The sequence below is a fragment of the Rhipicephalus microplus genome, chromosome 5 (genome assembly GCF_043290135.1).
Source record: "Rhipicephalus microplus isolate Deutch F79 chromosome 5, USDA_Rmic, whole genome shotgun sequence".
In the NCBI taxonomy this organism is placed as follows: Eukaryota; Metazoa; Arthropoda; class Arachnida; order Ixodida; family Ixodidae; genus Rhipicephalus; species Rhipicephalus microplus.
The window spans coordinates 93,482,211-93,502,758 of NC_134704.1; the positions used below are offsets into that span (position 1 = coordinate 93,482,211).

Below are 20,548 nucleotides of genomic sequence, written 5' to 3' on the forward strand. Positions count from 1 at the left end.
TAAAGGCCATTGTTGCAAGTAGGTCACGTGTCCTCTTTGCGGCTGCGGGTGTCATCGGTCGTTATGTATACACCAGCCCGCACGTGCTACGCAGCGCGGTTTGCATGAGAATGTGCGAGGGAATCACGACACTGCGAACGTGAGCGCACTCTGAATAACCTTCCGTTAAATCACCGTTAAGATGACCGCCCCCATGGCTCAGTGTCAGATCATCGGGCGCGTTATTCGAAGGTCGCAAGTTCAGACCCTGCCGGGGACAAGTTATCTTGTCGTCCACTTTTCTTTCTTCGTATTTACACCTCAATAAGTTCTAATACCATTCCATATATACTTTCCCTGTCATTATTGTCGCTTGGTTCGCAATAACAATAGAAGCATCGTGTCATAATGCGCTGTTTTTTTTTTCAGATATCAAATAGACCGATAATTTAAAACGTCCCCAGGACTATGTATTCAGTTGACTAAGAGGAGCGTAGTAACTTGAACTTACGTGTAGTCAGCACAAACTTAGACTGTGACGAAAATTGAAGGAAATAATTAAACAATACAGTGAGTTCAATGTAAACGTGAACAGCCAAAGATGCTAATTCTTTACTGAAAATATTCAAAATAATACTTATTTAAAACAGAAACACAACTATAGCACATTTAACACAGAAAAATAAACACATTTCTTCAATGAATCACGCTCGCCTGACAAGTTTTTGTCGAAACTTGGACTACACTACTTTGTTCATAAAAACAATGCGCTTTCAGCGTTCTGTTTTGTTGCTGTGACAGGATTCTAATTACGGCATAGGATATGCATTTACTTCGCACACGCTTTTCAAAAACTTTTAAGGACAACGAGCTCTTGGCTACATGACTTTCATGAAGTGGCCTCGGTGTTCAAAGTGATGTAAACAAAACTAATAAAGAAATGTCGTCCAGTCTGTAAGTCGTAAAACATTGGATATGTTTGCTGTTATGGGCCAACTTTTGCTTAGTACGTTTTCTGTATTGCATCGTTCTGAATTTAAACAATAACAAAGAATGAACATCTGTATACGCTGTAAAATGCATATTCAACGCATTTAAATATTTAAAATATGAATGACTCAATCCTGAATTCGTGACATCGGGCAGGAATATCAATGGGCTCCTGCTATTTCGGACTAAGCACATTTTGTTTTATTCTTTAACCTTATCTTCCCCGCGAAGTCATTTTCAGCGTACAGCGACGTAAGAAAATGACCACGTGAAAACAGGCGGTCAGCAGTGCTACACGCACTTAACGCTTGTCTTGGTCCGTTTTAAACCCATCCTCGATCATTCCGTGTTGACCACCGGAGTCTTGAAAAGAACAGCGGCATGCCCAAAATGGCGTTATTCCGAGTGAAACTCTCATCGTGTCTTCATCCTCATCGAGACATTTTATGCAGACCAGACATATACCACCATGACCCATACGATGTATTCGCACATGGAGATATAAAACATTGTTCAACCCAAAGCGACACAGCCTTGTAGCCTACTGTGACCCGCTTTTACGGCTTACACCAAGAAAACTATTAGAGAAGAGCGCTCGTTGCGAAGCGCAGTATCTGTACCACGCCTTAAGTGCAGGCTTTTCAGTAACAGTGGTACATTATATAATCTTCAAGAAGATAAAATTAAGGCAGACGAGCCCTGGTGGCGCCAAGCCTGCGAGGAAGTGCGGCAGAAGCTGGCCTTTCAGGGGCGAAGATCCTTTTATTCTAACCGTGTCATGCGTCACACGTAACCAAGAAAAAAAGAGACGAGAAAGAAAAGAAGGCAGTATCTCCCAAACAGTGTAATAGGCGGCGCTGTCTTATAGAAGTACATACAAACTGCGGTTGATTGAGAATATTCTAGATGGCGCTGTACCGCTACTGTCCGATTAGCTGCGGTGCGGGCTGTGCCTGGGTACGAGAAGAAAGACTGCTTCTCTCAGTCTCCTGGATAGTCACCATACATGACGGATTGTTGATGGGGCATGGACGAAGCAGAGCGGCGGCCACATTGAAGACGCTTGCGCTCGGCTTCCTTGGCTCGTGTTTCGTCGGTGTTACTCGCGCGCCGTCTGCATTCTCAACCGCGATCGCATACATGGACGCATGCATGAATGAATGGACACACGGACGAATGGACGGACGTGCGCTTCGCGCCACTCATCATCATTCACTCCGTGGATATGCTGCGATATTTATTGTTTTTCATTCCGTTTTATGTTTTTTTTCTCCTTGCTGCCTTTGTTCTTCTCTCATTCCGTTTTCCTTCTGTCTTTTTTTTTCTCGTTAATTCTAAGTATTTGTTTCTCACTCCTAATCTATTTCGCTGTGTTTCACTGGTATTCCTGTTTTTTTCGTTATATATTTTCTACTATTCTAACTCTTTCTAGTTTTCACCTGCTTGCTGTATTTTTCTGTTTTTATACGTGGTTTTGTCTGCGTTATGCCCAGCGACGACAACGTACAGCAGCCCGAGTTTATTAAGGTTTCCGCGTTTAGGCTAGACAGAAAATAATTGGAGTTGCCTGAAGCAGACATCGAAATTATACTGCGCCTATACTTTCTTTTTTAATTCTTTCGAATTCTATATTTGCAGGCGTAAAACACAAATATCAAAACTGCTGTTCTGCCTTCTATTCATGGTACAGTTCTCACACTTACCGCATCCGCTTCGATCCTCGCTCCGATGCGACACAGTTCGACAACGGTGTCCGTCTGTCCCGCCACGGCTGCCTGGTAGAGCCTCTCGGCCAGGGTCGGCACATGGTCTGGGCCCGCCATTTCCACTTCCTCCGGCAGGTCCACCACGTCACAGCAAGGGCGCGATAGTGTGGACCCCGTGCTTCACTGCTGCCAAGAAACGGCGGCGCGCACTTCCAGCGGCACCACCGGCTCCGACCGCTTCCTCCCGAGGTCCCGGAATTCGGAGCGGGAAGACGCCGAAGAAGGTCCGCCATTGCGGCAAGCCTCCCGCATGACCACGCTGGCTCCTGCGCGGACAGAGGAGAGCGAAGGGGCTTCACATACAAGTAACGTGACATCAAATCAAGGGGTTGACGAAAGATCATTTGGTCAGGAGCAATCATGGTCAAATGCTAAAAAAAAGAGACGCCGACCAAAAAATGGCCCTACGTCCCCAAAGGGAATCGTGAGGAAATGCAAATGCCCATAACGGCGTTTCGCACGTGAGAACCCAGCGTTAGAAGAATAATGTTTTCTTCTTTTTCTTACACCGTGCAGCTGTTCACCACACGGGGCGTTTTTCTGTCGCGAGAAACGTGCATGGTATGCGTTTCCAGCTGTAAGGCCGCGTTCAAACTGAGCATTCCGGCCGCCGAGAGTGCTCCGAATCCGGTTCGGCGGCAGCGAGATCCGCCGAAAGGTTCCTCTCCGCGCCGGACCGATTTTTGCGTCGTCTGCCGCCGGATCGGTCACCGCGGACCAATAAAAGCGCTAGTCAAGGAATTTCGAAAAATGGCGGCCAATACCTACTCACTTGTTATGCCACAGTGCACGTAACTGAATGTTGAAACCAACGGGAGTTTAACCTACTCTGTGCCTACTTCGCCTCCGTATTTCCTGAAAGAGGTGACCGAGCATGCTGTTGGCGTGACCGAGCTTGTTGCGGTCTTGCAGAGCAAAACGAACCCACCAACGCCGCTGGCGTCGGTGGTTTTTCTGCTCTTCGTGCATTACAAGACAGACACTTGCCAGCAAAGCAAGCAGTACTGTCTTTTCTTGCTTCTTGCGTACGAGAATCGTCGAAGTATACACCACCGGATAGCGTAGTAGTGTTTGCGAGCCGCGACAACAACCGGGTGACAACGCATCCATCCCGCGTTCGCCCCGTAGTAGATGGCATATTCGGTGGCGCGGGGCGTGTCCAGTGCGAACGACGCTGCGTTTCGGCGGCAGGGGAATTTCAGTCACTGTAGAAGGCGAATGTTTCAGTGTGAACTAGGCATAATAGCTAGCGTGCATGGTTAAAGAAACGCTACAAACGCGTTTCAAACGCACCGACTTGAGAGCGTATCAAGTCACGTTCAAGTCAAGGGGTGGGGGATCTGGTTGCTAGGGGCGAAGATAAGCACGTGAGCCCACAACTGTTGCTGACAGTTGCCGACGCCGAAGCATGACATTGTGGGGGCTCCGGTTCCTAGGGACGCACGTGCCCGAAGCTGTTAATTTTTATGAGAAAGGGCGGTGGACGGATCCCGACGGACGCCTGACATAGCCCGACTAAGAAATGCGTTCGCATTTAAAAAACGCTTCATAAATGACACAGGCGTTTCGGCACCGGTACGGGGGCTAAACAAGGCTCCCGTAGTGGAGCCGAAACGCCTGTGTTATTTATGAAGTGTTTTTTCTTGTCATGCATCCGTCTGATGCATGCTCTAGTGTTACAGGAGGAGGCCGACTAACAGACGGACGGATGAATGAATGCTTCGCCCGACTCATTATCATTCACTGCGTGGGTATTCTATCAATTTTGCGTCAAATTTGTATCTGAGATTGTGAAAATATGATTTTGTTTCAAGTTCCGAACAGCTCCTAACTATCAAATTCCTGTCAACAGTTTTATATTATTCACAATTGCAACAGAACCGCTGTTGTTCTGTTAAAAAAAACGCCTGCAAGCACAAACTTTTTATACTATCCGGCGACTTCAATGTAGACGGTACGGACTTTAGGACTTAGTTTCGCCCACTCGTCACTAGTCACTTTGTGTTTAACCTCCTTTGAACCGAGCTGATTCTGCCCTTGGATTACGTGAAATAACTGTGACAAGTTGTTTCACTTCTGCGCGTGCGTGCATTCTCCCTCCTAATGAACGCACTAGGCAAGTGGCAAAATAAAGATCACCCGATTCCGCGTGTATTCTTTTATTTGCTTCAGTATTAACCCCAAAGTTTCTCTCAAAATTTGTTCGAAAGTTCAAGTTTCATACCATAAACCAGCTTCACTAATGTGTATCGGTAAGTTTAAATTACTCTTGGGCAATTTAAACGACTTGCAGTTTGAAGTATATAATTGTAAGAGCTGCATCAGTGGATGATACCGGATGTCGTCAAGGGACGGCTTTCAGCTCTCCCGTAGTACATTACTGTAAATCGTTAACCACTTCTTCTAAGCACACAGTGGGATGGTTCTGTGCGTTGTCTCAGCAGAGTACTATGTACTGTAAATCGTTAAACACACAGGCGTTAACAGATTTGTCATCCCTTTATAGGTACTGTAAATCGATTGTAGCGACTGATACTGGGATAGCTTATTGCTCTCCAGCAGTAGAGTACTTCACACTCTAAATCGCCGAACATTTGTTCTAAACACAGGTTTCACCGAGTATTTCTAAACACATTGCGTTCTGGGGCGGCTAACTGCCCTCCTATAGTAGAATACGAAGTATTCTATATCGCTGAACACTTTTTCCAAGCACACGTTTTTCGCTGTTGCTCTGTTGACGTCGGGACCGCTAATTTCTCTCCCATAATAGAGTACTCCACCGCACTCTAAGTTGTCGAACGTTTGTTCTTAACCCTATACCGAAGGGCGGATGATAATTTAAAAATGTTGATCAAAACACATGCTTTAGTATTAAATCACCTTGCCTGTTCAGTAGTTACTTTGCTGCGTATTACTGCAGTTGGAGGACATGGCGTTTCTGCCAGATATGCTGAGCCAGCGCAAATATAGAGGATGCACTGGGCGAGCATGGTTTCAAGGCATAAGCGTATGTAGCGCTTGCGTATTCTCGTTGTATTAAAATACTTGTGTGGCACGATCAGCAACTCGAATACTCCGCCATGATGAATCAGTGGTCACTGTGCTATGCTACTGTCCTACTGAAAGGTTCCGTATGCGATGCCCAATGATTCCGCATATTTCTGTAAGAATCTTACAAAAATATATGGAAAACACTTGGTTTCCGTATGGAAACATATGGAACTATCGGACTCGCATACGGAACGTTTCAGTAGGGTGATCTGGGGGTTGTGGTTTTCATACTCAACACGGTGGTTTCATTTGAGTGTAGGTGAAACGGGAGAGGCACTGTGTCATGTCAATACACGTGAAAGAGCACGAGGTGGCCGAAATTTCCACAACCCTCCGCTACAGCGTCTCCCATACTGATATTGTGGTTCTAGGACGTAGAACCCCAGATATTATTACATGTATTCAAATTTTCTAGACGGAGAAGCGATGGCTAAAGGTGGACCATATACATTTATTTCTTAGTCTCCAATTGTATATGTGGCCATGCGTGCAACCAACACTTTTATAAACGTAGACGCAATTCTAAGAAGCAGTGTAAATAAAGCCTGTGTGTTCACGGGTGATGTGAGTGGTCGCTCAAAATGAACCACGTAGCGAATTGTGAAGATCATTTTGATATTTGCCGATTCCGTTCATGACGCATTCTCGCTTCTTAATTTTTTGTCCGTGGTATGGCAACCGCTCAGCAATATTATGCCTGTCAACCAAGACGTAATCAGAATACCACAGAACATAAAACAAAAATTTAACAATATGTTCACTATGGCCGCAGCATTGCATGGGCTGTGACACCGCGTTATTTGCCTTATACTTTTGAACATTGCGCATGAATAGCCATATTCCTTCTTTCAGTATATCTTTTTAGTGCACGATGCAAGTACATTTCGCATGAAAGTGGATGCGAAGTGACAGTAGACCATAAAATACGGCTACTCTCGCATATTTGGCAACTGTTAGTCACAGGCATGCCATACCGACTTTCAATTTGATGAAGCGGTGTTGCCTCTAAAACGCAATATCGTATTACTATTACACAGCTCAGTTTGTGCATGAAGAAAAGAAGCAACACTGAAGAAGGAAACGCAAGAAAAGAAGCAACAGCGACAAGCGAAACAGAGGCAACGGGATGTTGTCTGTGTTGCCTTGTTACCTGCGTTTTCCTTCTTTAGTGTTGCTCCTTTTCTTCATGCTCCAAGTGAGCTGTGCTATATAGCAATACAATATTTTAATGCGCCAACTCGCCCAGTCTGCAGTTTTGTCAAAAACAAAAACGCAAGGCTGAACAAACTTTCTCGCTCTTTTATCTGACGAACTTCGGTGTGCCGCTTTCCAACTGCCGGCCATCTTAAAACGCATCGCTGTTTCACTCAGAGGCGGCCTATCACAAATGTAGTGATAATACACGCCCGTGGCTGAAAACTTTCTCCCCTCCCCAACTTAGACATCGTCTCCTTTTAGCAGTGCCCCACTTGCGTTGTGCCCACCACCTTGCCACGGCAGGTGCGATCCCCGTCTGCATGCGGCAGCGGAGAGAAGGGGCAGGTCTCAGTTTTGCCTGCCGGGCGGAAGAGGCCCCATGAGAGGCGGTCACCCCGCAGTTGACCAAAAACAAAAGCACCAAAAGTGAGGAAGTTTTGAGGTGGTGGAAATGAGGGGAGGCCGAGCCACCGCCATGGCCACCGGATACACGCAACGCCCTTGGTATACTGCGGCTGCTTCTGCTGTTGCCTTCCACCCCAACCCCCTCGAGATGGGGCGACGCACCTGCTCCACTTGGTGCTCACAAGCAACGCTAAACGCCGGCCATGATATTCTACATGGAGCAGGGGAGGGTGGTACAGCTCTTAGGCTTAGGTTGTTGCGAGACTAGGAGGCAGTGAATTATAGGCGTCGTTTCGAAACGAAGACTGGTGTGCTTCCTTTGTGTCTTTGCTGGGTGAGCAGGCGAACCACGTTACTTGCCTCTCGTTTTTGCCTTGACGAAGCACACACAACGGGTCCATTGATTTTATATCATTCCTTCAGCCGATATGGGAATAAGCCCCGAGAGAGTATTTGATTACCTAATTCAAAGTCACGTTTATTCTATATCATCAGCCACTATTAGTCAGTGGCTACCGCTGATGACGCAATTTGCGGTGACCAGCTTGGAATGCTTGTGATTCGCCGACGAGAAATGTGCGGAGGACAAAAGCGCCACGATATTGTTCTTCGTCACACAATGGACGCTATATACACTTCACTGCATTCTGCTTGGATATTACCGTCATTGCAGGAAAATCTTTGCAAGCGGTTTCTATTAGTTATACTTGTCATTTTGGGAAATTTCGGTCCTTGGCCCAAGCTTTACCGGGGTCCGTCCGAATGATCAAACGCTCGAAAACACACGGCAAAGCTGGAATATGCACAAAGTTAATTTGGTTTCTGCGATTAGGATGAACAGGTGTCAATAATAAATAAATTTAACAAGGTGTACTTTTTCTTCTAAAAGGGCCCACAATGCTGTCTTAGCCTGAAAAGTGTTGCACTGATCAGTTCAAGTTGATGAACATGACCCTTTCGGTACACGCGTTTTACATTATTGTATAATCGGCCTAACGATGAATTTCGAAATGTCGGTTAAGCCATTATAATAATAATAAAGCCCTCAATAATAGTAAACACAGCAATGAAGACTTCTGCTTGAGTGTAGCAACATGAGCCCACATCTACATTAGCTTGACTTGTACATTTGTGCGCGGATGAAAGAAGACCGATGGAGAAAATGTGCCTAATTTCTCGATATGAGCTAACAACGATGGCGTATTGGATTGATCCCCCGACGAATGTCGCGTGCAAAGCGAATCTAGAATGTTTTTCTTTCGCTGAGTGACGCGCGATCTAACTCACCATGTGCGCATGTTCACAGAATGTGAGACGAGTAAAAAACAAAAGCATTAAATTCCAGCTATTTAGACACGCCACCTCGAGTTTGACGACTACGCCATCAATAGAAACTAAAAGTAAAAAAAAAAAACTTCGGAAAACTTCACCGAGCTGTGTAATTACCATACACAGGAATGCGTCTGTCGATAATCGTTTTTTGTGTCGACAAGCTCCTGATGCGATTACGTTGTTATAAAAATCACGCCGAGATGAAGACCATCTCACGAAAGGCCACAAAAGCGGCGGGCCTTCGGGGCGAAACAGTAAATTTTCTGGCTCATGGGCACGCGCATTTTCGGCGGAGCTTGTTTCTATGAAAGCCCCGAGCGCTTAAAACTTCACCTGTCGATCGGTTGCATCGCCGAAGAAGCGCCAGACCAACGAGCTTTCGCAACGTATGCGCTTTCGCTGCTTGTGTAACGCGTGTGTCGTCATTTTTAGTCAGTGTGCAAGCGAAGGCACTTTCCTTGCCCAAACTTAAGCTGCTCTAAATTAATGTCTGAACAAGCCCACCGACAGGATTGGGAGGCGGAACTTTCACGACGATCGTAAGTCTTGCGCTTCTTTTGTCCTGTTTGCATTGACTCTTTCACTTTTGCTTTCTTCTATCAAAGGCGGACGGAGAGACAGGGGTGAAAAGGCGAAAACGCGTTTTCACTGTTTGCGCTGTGTCCATCGGCCCTCAGCAACTGCGCCTGCGCGTAGCCTATTTTACTGGTTGGGACGACGGGAGGAGACAAAATAGACAGGAAAGAGCACTGACTCTCAACTGAATTTATTGAAGGTGCTGAGACCGCTTTCATGGAGTGTGCAACAGCAGTACTGCTGCGCGATGACACATGTGTGGTCATGAAAAGTATTCTTAAAACAGAAAAGGATACTCTCTCGTGGAAACGAGAAGTGATTGTGTACTGAGGCATAGATCCGTGGCCTTTATTATATAAAAAATGCTTTGATTATCTCTCTTTCAGTCTTTATTCTTGCTTTCTTTAAAAATCGTGTTTTGGGAACAGAGGACTGCACTTACATTCTTTGCAGTGTACGGCCATGCGGCTACCAAAACCATTCTTCATAAAAGTGATCGTAGCAACTTCTATAAAACCGGTTGACTGTCGGTGCTCTTTTGTGTTCATTTTGTCTCTTCTTACCGTTGTCGTGCTGTTACTAGAATACAACGAAAATTGACTAGCTCATCCAAATTAAACTATTGTTGCGTATTAGCTGCCTCTCCCAAATTGGAGCAATAGAAACCGCTTGCAAAGATTTTTCTGCAATGACGGTAATATCCAACTCTGACTTTTCCAGAGCAACCAGGTTCCATTGGTCACTGAGTGATAGTTCTCTCTAACTTGTATTGTTATTCATCATAATCATTATGACTAGGCCCACTGAAGGGCAATGATCTCTTTCATGTTTGGCCAATCAACCTGGTCCTGTGCTTTTTGGTGCCGCGTTATACCTGCGAACTTCTTCACCTCACACTGCCCGCCTCATTTTATGCCTCCACCTCACACGTTTGATTTTTCTTAGAATACAGTCAGTTCTTATACTGCCCATGTTCTACGTGCCCAGCCCGTGTTATTTCTTCCTATTGCTGGTATTATAACGTGTATAATCAATAGCCATAACCACGGTGACCATAACACACCACAGCCTCAATAGTATAGTTTAACACTTGGACTTCGGTCGTCTATTATAACTTAATTAAACTATACCTTGATTTACAGCCACCTAACTAAATAATATACCTACTCAGATCTTGTGTGTTAGGAACAATGGGATGGTGCAACTTTTAGAAAACGTGTGCTGACTCTGTCTTCTTTTTTAGTGCGAAACATACGTGCAAGAAACAATTGTGGCAAATGTTCGAAGTGAGGGGCACTTTAGGGGCGCGGCCTGTCCATCCATCTCATGTGGCGTGATCACGCTCACAGGAAAGCAGTCAATGCAGGTCATAACAAGGCAAGAAATGCCCAGAATCAAGTAAAACGGACCAGTAAGGCCTAAATAATTATAATTAACAGAAATAATCTTGTATCAATGACGATTATCAACTTAAAATTGCTGAAAACGTTTTGGAATCCCACAACGTGACTTTGGGGCCGCACAAGAGAGGGCACCACAGCTTTGCTGATCGAGTAGAATGCCGCTTCCCCCACACTTCAGCAGTGCTGCGCCGCTGCACTGATTGGGGATATAACTTGACATACCTTGCTGCAGGTGACGTGTATTTCAACTACCATAATAAGCAGCCTGGGAAGTCGATTAAGCATAGCAAAAAGTAAAGCTACTGTCACACACCTATAGTTGGCGAATCTTCCTATCAAGCGTTCATGCAAGCGATTCGGGTACACGTAAGCCCGGAATTGTGTGCTCTATAGCGCAACCGTGAATAGCCGAAGGTGGCTCGTGGATTCCATTACATCGTACAACTGGAGCAACAACAAATAATTCGGATGGTGACAAGATAGAACACCTTTCCTTGCGCGGCAATCTGATGCCTATGAAATCTCTTGTGCTTCATATACGACAACTTTGGTCTAACTGCTATAGCATGCAGGCACCGTAGGAACTAATCTACTGTAACACGCCATCCACGCTTCTTTCACAGAGTTACCTACACAACATAAAGTGAACATGCGGGACACAACGCAATCAAGCAGCCCTGCCCTGACCGCAGCAAGCGCGAGACAGTTGTACAGTGCCGAAGCAAACAACGCAAGCGAAACATTACGAGATATACGCCTTCAAGTGGAGCGTCGCTACAATCTATACAGATGCGACAGTGATGGCGGTCTGTATAACCGCAGCAATTACGCTCCAATATCGGGTGATGTCGCCACCGTGTCATCGAGGCAGTGTCCAGATAAACGAATGAGAGCGTGTCGGCAGTTTCGGCAACGTTTGAAAGCAGCGCGGCCTGTCGGTGAAAAGATGTGGCCCCTGGCGACTGCAGGCCGTATCGAATGGTGTCATCAGCGCCATCATCATAGCCGCAGTAATGGAAGTCGCCGCACCGTCTTTAATGCTCGCAGAAGAATGTTCAGACACCAGCGGCGAGGATAATTACGATCCTCCGCATATTGCGTTGACTTCAATCGTGGAGGCCACACAACCGCGATGTCTGAAGTTCTGGTTGGTCCATTGTCTCTCGCTATTTTTCGCTTTCCTTCCTGCTCGACGACCACCTATCTTGACCTGTTCACCATGTAGCCCCGCAGTGCCACAAAGACAAACCGCATCTTCCTAACTGGGAGAAATAGAGTGAGAAGAAGCGTGTAATAAATAGGATGTTGCTGTGACGCATTGTTTACACTCCAAAAAAAAAAAAGTCTTTTGACTCTTCGAGCCGTTCCCTGAGAAGGGTGGGACTGGACAGAGATTAATTGCATTTTCGCTCCGCTTCATCCGAAGGAAACTGCCACACTTGGAAAAAAGTTTAATCATTGATTCATTTCTGCATTCTCTTGTTAGTCTCAGACACGGGAACACTGTTTGGAGACCATTGTGCTCTCTTGCTTGCGGATCAGAAACCTTGAGAATTACTAAGAGGATTCAACTTAACTTGAGGACGACGTAGCGAGCAGTGAAAAGAAAAAGGATAGGCGTAACCTTAAGGGATAAAAAAAGAACAGAGTGTATTTTACCTAATTGGCTTCTTTTAGCGGGATGGCTCAGTGCTCTCCCATAGTTGAGTACGGAGTACTCGAAATCGTTAAACATTTGTTTTCTAAACATTGAGTGCATCATGGACTAAACGGGTGTTAAGGACATCATAGTTGAAATCAACAAGAAGAAATTGTCATGGGCAGGGAACGTTGCACGAATGCATGATAACCGCTGGTCGTTATGGATCACAGACTAGATTCCGAGCCAAGGCAAGTGGTGAAGAGGAGACGGAAAGTTAGTTGGGCAGATAAGAAATTTTACGGCTATAGAGTGGCAGCAGCAAGCTCAGGACCATGTTGACTGGTGCAACGTGGGTGAGGCCGTTGCTGTGGGCGTGATCGGACTGATGAAGATGTACATCTCTTCGTAAAGTAATGAGATATATATATGCGCTGCGGCGAGAATCATCTCCAATCAATGCTTAAATAATAATAATAGCTGCAGTTAAACGCCTCCTAACCACGATATGCTTATACGAGGGACGCCGTATAGTAGAGGGCTCCGGAAGTTATGATCGTCTGGTGTTCTTTAATGTGCACTGACATCACACAGTGCCCGTCTATAGCATTTGCCTTCCTCGAAATGTGACCGGCGCCACCGGCATCGAATCCGCGACCTTCGGGTTAACAGACATGGAGATGGAGGCGGAAATGTTGTAGGCCCGTGTGCTCAGATTTGGGTGCACGTTAAAGAACCCCAGGTGGTCGAAATTTCTGGAACCCTCCACTACGGCGTCTCTCATAATCATATGGTGGTTTTGGGACGTTAAACCCCACATATCAATCAATAGGGTTAACAGACGAGAACCATAACCATATCGCCACCGCAGTGGACCCCTCCCGGCTTCGCTGCAGTTCCACCTGTTGAAAAAGATGCTTCGCGATATGAAAAGGCGCTCCCCACAGCATCGTTCCTGGCACTCGGCGAGGTCACAAGAAGGCAGCTGCAGAAGCGGCTGCCTGTCGCGCTGCTTTAGAAGACTCCGTTGACTTTCTGGCGTCAGTCGCGTTGCCTCCGGCGCCAGAGATTGTAAACGCTCCCGAAGTCAAGGTCTGGAAGGAGCAGTGGCTTGCGTTCCGTGTTGTCTTTTGTCGCACGTGGTGACCCCTTCGCGAAGAAGCTCGCTGTGTGTGTCGCGGTCCGCTTTTATGTGCGTACAGCGTCGAACCGGTTGCGAAGAGAGCGGGGCAGTTGATGGCCCACCACACGCGCGCAACGGGAGTCAGAAATCGCGTACTAACAAAGCACTGCGAGTTTGTTTACGGAATGGAGACGTCCGTCTTTGTCTCGAGAAATAATTGGTTGGATGCTTCGAAGGAAGCGTTGCTTTGCTTTTTTGTAAACGATAAGCCGAAACAGGAGGCATTCGCGATGTACATCTCGGCCAAGTTCCTGAAGAGTTTTTCCAAAGATCGTTGCTTTATTCAATATCAACTTCATTACTCTATTTTAACAGTGAAGCTGCCCTTGTGAACCCTGTGCCGGTGTCGTCATCTTTTCCGTCAAAGGCGTTCGCTAAAGCTTACCCGATCGACCACGGGTGGCTGGTGTGACGGAAGAGGGAGTTAATAAAGCAATAAATTGAAGAAAATAACTTCTATAGGCGAGAAGAGGCTATAACCCTGACTTTTCAAAGCCGTGGCGTTATGTGCCCACGCTTGTTCGACATGGAAGAGAAAGAAAAAGAATGAATTGCAATGAAGACAGTAAAATAACCTACGCTAGGTCTGGTTTGATAGATTACACCCAGACCTGGAAAAAAGCGGCGTTAAGAGCAAGTTGAGCGCATATGAAGGCACGAGTTTGAAAGGGCAAGATGCTCTTTCGGGTCAAGTGCGCGGAATAATATTTTACGGGGAAGACGGGTCACTTCCTTCTTACGGGCCTTCATGGAATCCGGATTATCGGTGGCTGGGCCGTTGATGTAAGTATACCCATTTTTTTTTTTCGTATAAGCAAACAGATTACCCACCACAGGCCAAGCCTCTTGCAAACTGACCATTGAAATCGAAGTACTTTGGCAAACGCGTGGCGGTTGAGGAGCCAAACACCGCATGTCTAAGGTCAAGCACCGGAATGCCGTGTACTAGCTCTAAAATTCAGAACGTTCACAGTGATATATACCACATTGCTTCATAGTGTTAAAGGTGGCTGCGAAATAAGTCCTCTCCAGGTGCTGCCGTATATTTCACTAATGTGTCTAGTCACATTTTCTCAGCAGGGTGCTGTCGCTCTCTAATCAGAAAGAGACGTAACGACTTCCTTTCTTCGTGATAATCTTGTCTCGGTAACCTAGTGGCTAAGCTAAGTGGGTCACGTGTTGAATGGTGTAGCTGTGGTGTGGCTTCATTGCGGCGAATTCGAAACACAAGACGGCCCAGTGTACTTACATATATTGGCACAGCAATAAACGTCGATTTATTTGCCTGTAAATAAAAGCGAAGTGGCCTAATTTAATCCAATTTGTCAAAAGTTGTAACACGTAAAAGCTCTGAATTTAATTTTGTTTCCCTAGAAAATTTCTCTTTCCACGCTCATTCTGCTTGAGGAAGCCACGGCCAAATCGTATGATGCGGTTTCAATTTGCCCTTGCGGTGGTTCAATCCCAATTTCGACGTGAACAATTTGTTGGAGGTAACTCCCCGAAGCATAGCATTACCGCTGATCATTCACGTTCTGAGTGGCCTATATATAAAGCTTTTCGGTGATATAAAACAAAATAATACGAAAAAAATGAAAACATTCACTGATCAGAATAATGATTCTGCAAAACATTTTTCTGGGCTGGTTGGTTTATGGTTCTTTGAGGAAAAACTGTGGCACAAATTAACACAAGAACAAACAAGAAACACATCACCGGCGCTGACTCGGCAGTTTCCAAGTTCTGAGGTACAAATAGAGGTAGGACGAACGTCCAATAAAAGACCAATTATCGTGGCAAAAACACTGTCGACGCAGTTTAAATATGTACGTAAACAAACAATGTTCAACGATTTAGCGTACTTGGTATTCTACTATGGTCAGCAGAGATCTGCCCCAGTGTGCAAACAGTGAACAATGCTGGGACACCTTTAAATGAAACTGTGCGCTTTCGTGTCCATGTAAGACGCGGAAGCGTGAAAATTATCCTCTCTCACTGTATACGGTGCTACTTTGCTAACCCATCATTTTGAGACTTGAATGTGAGTTAAGTTCCAAGATGAACAAAAAACTATTGGACAGAGTAGTGTATCTCTAGTTGTTGCCAGCCTATAGTCGGTCGATAGGTTCCCGTATAAAAACAGACGCAACACATTGTGTAGACACCGCTCTACGACAACTATATACCATCACGAGCCTTACTCATTACGCAAAATGACATGCGGCTATCTAACCATCCAGCCATTTCTATCTCAACCATCATTTCTCCCAATTGTTCCCCCCCTCTCTCTCTTTCTTTCGCAAGAAGAACGTGAACAATAAAAACCTTGAAGAAGACCAAAATGACAAAGTCGACAGGCCAGCCGATGCAGCCCCGTTTGCTTCGCTTGATGCGCCCCGATGGCGAAGCGTAAAGTGACGTCGCATAGCGACGAGCCCCCGGCAGGTATCGGGTGGCCGTCGCCCGTTGAACCTGCAAGTGATGAACCGAGTGGCGGCTCTCTTCAGATAACCATGGCATGTTCCCAGGGTGCAGCGAGTAGTGACGCCTTACGTCTTAGACGCTGCAACAACCGCCGCCACTACGGTGTTGGCGGCATCGGCCTGGTGCATGGTGATCTATGCAGCGGCTCGCATCGTTATTGGGCGTGGCGGCCTGGGGAGAGATGAGCGTTGAGGGTCTCCCTGCTTGCAGTCGCCCCGAGGGTATACCTTAGAGGCCTACGCGGTGATTACACACCTACCGCTGGCGCTATCCCGGTGGCAAGCGTGCATCCTGAATGCCGGAAGATGAAGAAAAGCGTGAAGAAGTGTGTGTGTATATTATAAGCTCCTCCAGCCTCCTGGGAACGAACGTAAGGCTGCAATCCTTCATCTCTTCGTGGTGCCCTTCTTCGCGTTACAGATCTGCCTGGCTTGTTCTGGCTTTGTGAACTATGCCGGAGAAAGGCTTACTGGGCGTGGTTTTCTACGTACGAAAAGACGATTAGGAATGGAGCAGTGACACCTAGGAACACTGTCAGTACACGTATGTTCTGCGGCGAGCATACTCAGAGAACTTAGCAAGGGTGGATGGCTGGCATTGTGGGTGCGACGTAGGATCTTTCCGTCCTGTCACCTGCAATTTATTTCCCCTGCAATTTACTTATTTACTGTATACTTAGAAAAATTGCAGTGCCTCATTGAAGTCTGAGATTCAATGATTCTAATCTCACGGTTTTAGCATCAAAGTTACGTCTAATTGATGGTCCTTTCAAGCTTTTCTCTAATCAAAACGCAATATTTGGGAGGTCTGCGGCAGTTACGCGTACATAACACTGGCAATTCGTAAACACACGCAGAAGCAAGAATATAGAAGTTACCTTAATCGGCCGCGTTCAAGAGGTTGCCTGCTGTTTGTTCTTTTCAATGAGGCTTGCTTTTGAATGTCCATCTATTTATGTGGATGCTTTGCAACACGTTTTCTCCTCTGTCACAGGTTCCTACTACCAGAATTGAAATTTCACCACGCTAAGCTGTAAAGGACGTCGCAAAAGCTTGTGATGTACTTACACGGGATAATAATCGACAATTTTATTCGAGATAGTCAGTGTAACTATAACACATGCTTGAAATTTGATTGATTTGAATGATATGTAGAGTTTAACGTCAACGTCCCAAAACCACCATATGAATATGAGAGACGCCATAGAGGAGGATTCTGGAAATTTCGATCACCTGGTTTTTTTTACCGTGCACCCAAATCTGAGCACACAGGCCTACAGCATTTTCGCCTCCATCAAAAATGCAGCCGCCGCAGCCGGGATTAGATTCCTGGACCTTTGGATCAGCAGCAAATGTAATCAAACTGTGCTTGAGGCAACACAGCCTATTCAAACGGTCCTTCGTAAAACTAACTACGCATTGTGTGAGTTACGGGTTAACGGCGTTAGCCTGTCACCGAATCAGAAGACGTGGCGTGAAAGAAAATCCGACTCTTGCGATCAGTCCAACGACACTCAAGTAGGTTAGATTAAGGTAATGTCACTTTCTTGCAATTATGCTTCTCGCAGTTCTGCTCATAATACACTTTGTTTCTTTCCATTTGTGTTTTCAGATGTGTACAAACCTTTACTGTATTAAGTTAGAGGGGAATAGGCAGGCACTTGTCTGTATAACAGAGTCACAAAGAATTACAAGTGGATTTATCACAAAATAAAAAAAACGCATTAGTTGCCCGAAAATTTGTCCCGGAGATGACCCGAGACTAACACCTCTTCAGTTCGGTCACGCTACCAATCGACCTAACAAGGAAGCTAGCAATAGGCGGCGCGAGGGCGAATCAATCGACAACTGGAAACGCACGAACACGCAATGCTGCAAATCTCCGGTGCATCTGCACACAGGGCACCCACCCTGTAGTTTCTCACTATCTGTATCGCACGCGTAAGTATTTCGGTGACTCTCTCTTCTCATTCACCTCTCACTCGCAACAGAGCGTCCTGCGCGGGGCAAGTGGTTCAATGCTTTGATGACGGGGGAGAAGGCGAAGGCACGCCGAAAATGCTCCCATTGTGAGAGGCGCACGCCGACGATTTCGCGCCCGTCCAGTGCGGCCACACCAACAGATAGGCCATGCGCGAGCGTTCCTATCCGACCTCCCGGTCCCTTATTCACCGCGACGGCCAAGCCAGGGATCGCCAACGGAACAAGTGATGACCGCGGCGCGCATCGTGTACGCGTCTGTGTGGACGTTGCCGTTATGGATGTTAGGCGCCACACCGAGTCAACGACCGGTCGCTACGGCCGCGGGCGGTGTACACGTGTTGCACGAGCAGGCGTGGAATGCGAGTCTGCAAGGACCCGGGCACGTGGTGCCTCGTTTAGTTCGTCTCTTCTAACCAACCGCTTAGCGGGTGAAGCCCGGTGAAGAGAGAAGTTTAAGCGAGAGCAGGCGAGGTCGACGCAACTCTGTACTACTACCACTCTGCCATTACTAAAACGCCCAGAATCTTGTACACATAGGTTGGCAAAAATTATTGAACTCACTCAGACTCAGACTCGACTCAGCAAAACTTGTCTTAACATCGGACTTAGACTCACTGCCCAATATGAGTGGGAGTGAGTCCACTCATGAGGGAGTTTACAGACCTGTAGTGACGGCAAGCACATTTTTAATGATCATGCTCGCATAAATACTTAACAAAGTGGACACGGGAGCACCCTCCAACCCAGCTTCACTAAAACACCAGACGCGTAGTTGGGAGGGGGGGGGGGGGGTTAAGGTCCCACTGACAGAAAAGATGTTTTTCACCCCCTTCATCCTTTCAATTTTGGGCATATTTATTGCACTGCAGTTAAACAAAACATAAGTAAAGTGTCTACGCTTTTCTTGGCATGATTGTTTGCTAGTTTTCTGGGGTAATGAAATGAGCCCCTCGAACAATTCTTTCTTTATGAAGAATGCTGCTTGAAAAAGCTTGGTAGGAAAGTTTTGTTTTAAACTGAATTCTTTGCCTTAGCGGGCCATAGACGTACACGCCAAAATAAGTCAGAACGCGCCAGAACTTTCTGGTTCCTGCGACTAGAGAGACCCGTTTTTTGACCTAGATGTAGTGGTCGATAGATCACGTGACCACTGCGTGACTGACTGTCCAAAGAGACTATATGTCCAACCAGTCTGACTGTCCAACCAAGACGTTATGTCCAACGAGACGGAATGTTCAATCAAAACGTATTGTACAACGATACCGTATGTCCAATTAGCCTGAATGTTCACTGTTAGACATTCCGTCGCGGTGGACATTCAGTCTTGTTGGACACTCAGGCCGCAACAGGCACCAACCCCTGAGGTTTCGCTTATGCGCAGGACAGTATGCGTCACCCGACACCTATCAGTAATCAGGCACATGGCTATATATACAGGAAATCTACACTTTACCCCAATAGAACACTATCTCCACCCACACGGAACAGCATCCGCGCCCAGGACACGCCGGTTTGAATCGTATGCGCTATAATTTCCTCCGAGAATCGTGACGGCGGATCGCTTCTTTCAAGGTGATGCTTCCGGTGTCACGTGAGGCGGGCCGCGTACGCGGAAGCAATACGTCTGCACTCATCGTGCACGACCTTGTGTGAGAGGGAGACGGAGTGGACGTTGGAAAGAAACGGGGGTAAGGCCTGCACATAGTGTGAGTCTGGCTCGGTATCTTCAGGCGTTTCCTTGAATTTCAAAGGAGAAAACACCCAGGAAGAAAGCGTTGAGGGCATCAGATGCGAATGCGCCTCGTGGCAGTGGCCCTTGCCCGGACGAGGCACAGACACATTAAAATGTTTTCACCGTAGTCGAAAACATCTCACCTTATCATAGTTAAGGTTAAGGATCATAGTTAAGTTTAAGGAGTTTAGTTAAGTTTTGTATAACGGACAATTGATGAAACTGGACGCTAACCATTCTGGCAGCATTTACATAGGCTGCTGAAGGTACGTACTACAGAACTTAACGTAAACAGCTGCGCTAGTTGGTTCTGGATGGGCCAATGCAGCATATACTGGCAAACAAGAAGCTGTTTTTTTCTACTAGTCCCTGCCCTTGTCCGCCATTATCGTGTTCCACTTTTAAAAGTCGATGCGTGCGCAAATTTTTAGACCTGCGCATACCGTGCTTTCACTATATGGACATACGTGATTCACCTGTTCATTTTTTAGACTGTGAGAGCGTCGCTCAGGTGAACGTGAAAGGAATGTGATGCACCAAGTGCTTTGCAATGCAAATATCGGCTTTAGCTTTGCAACAAAATGGCACTACGAGCGAGTTGGTACACTCTCATCATGCGCAAAGCGCAGCGCGCACGGGAACGACGAACGAAATAGAAGTAAGCAAACAGAGCTGGTCCTTTAGCTTCGACATTCAACCGCGGTATTGCTCGATTAGCTCAGATATTGTGGCGGAGATTGTGCAAGAGTAGGCTGAATCAACATTCCGCAATGCTATTCAGTGATAAGTAAAGGATGTAAAGGGAGATATGAAGAGTGGGAAAAGGTGC

General features: G+C 46.4%; 1 protein-coding gene across 1 annotated transcript in view; it reads right to left on the reverse strand.

Annotated features, from left to right (window-relative positions):
* LOC119173795 (ankyrin repeat domain containing protein 6 diego) overlaps positions 1–20,548 on the reverse strand; it is a 168,018-nt gene that overhangs the window by 73,921 nt on the left and 73,549 nt on the right. The window contains exon 2 of the mRNA XM_037424579.2: positions 2,673–3,001. Within this exon, the coding sequence (XP_037280476.2) occupies positions 2,673–2,792 (120 nt within the window). The 5' untranslated portion in view covers positions 2,793–3,001. The remainder of the gene's footprint in view (positions 1–2,672; positions 3,002–20,548) is intronic.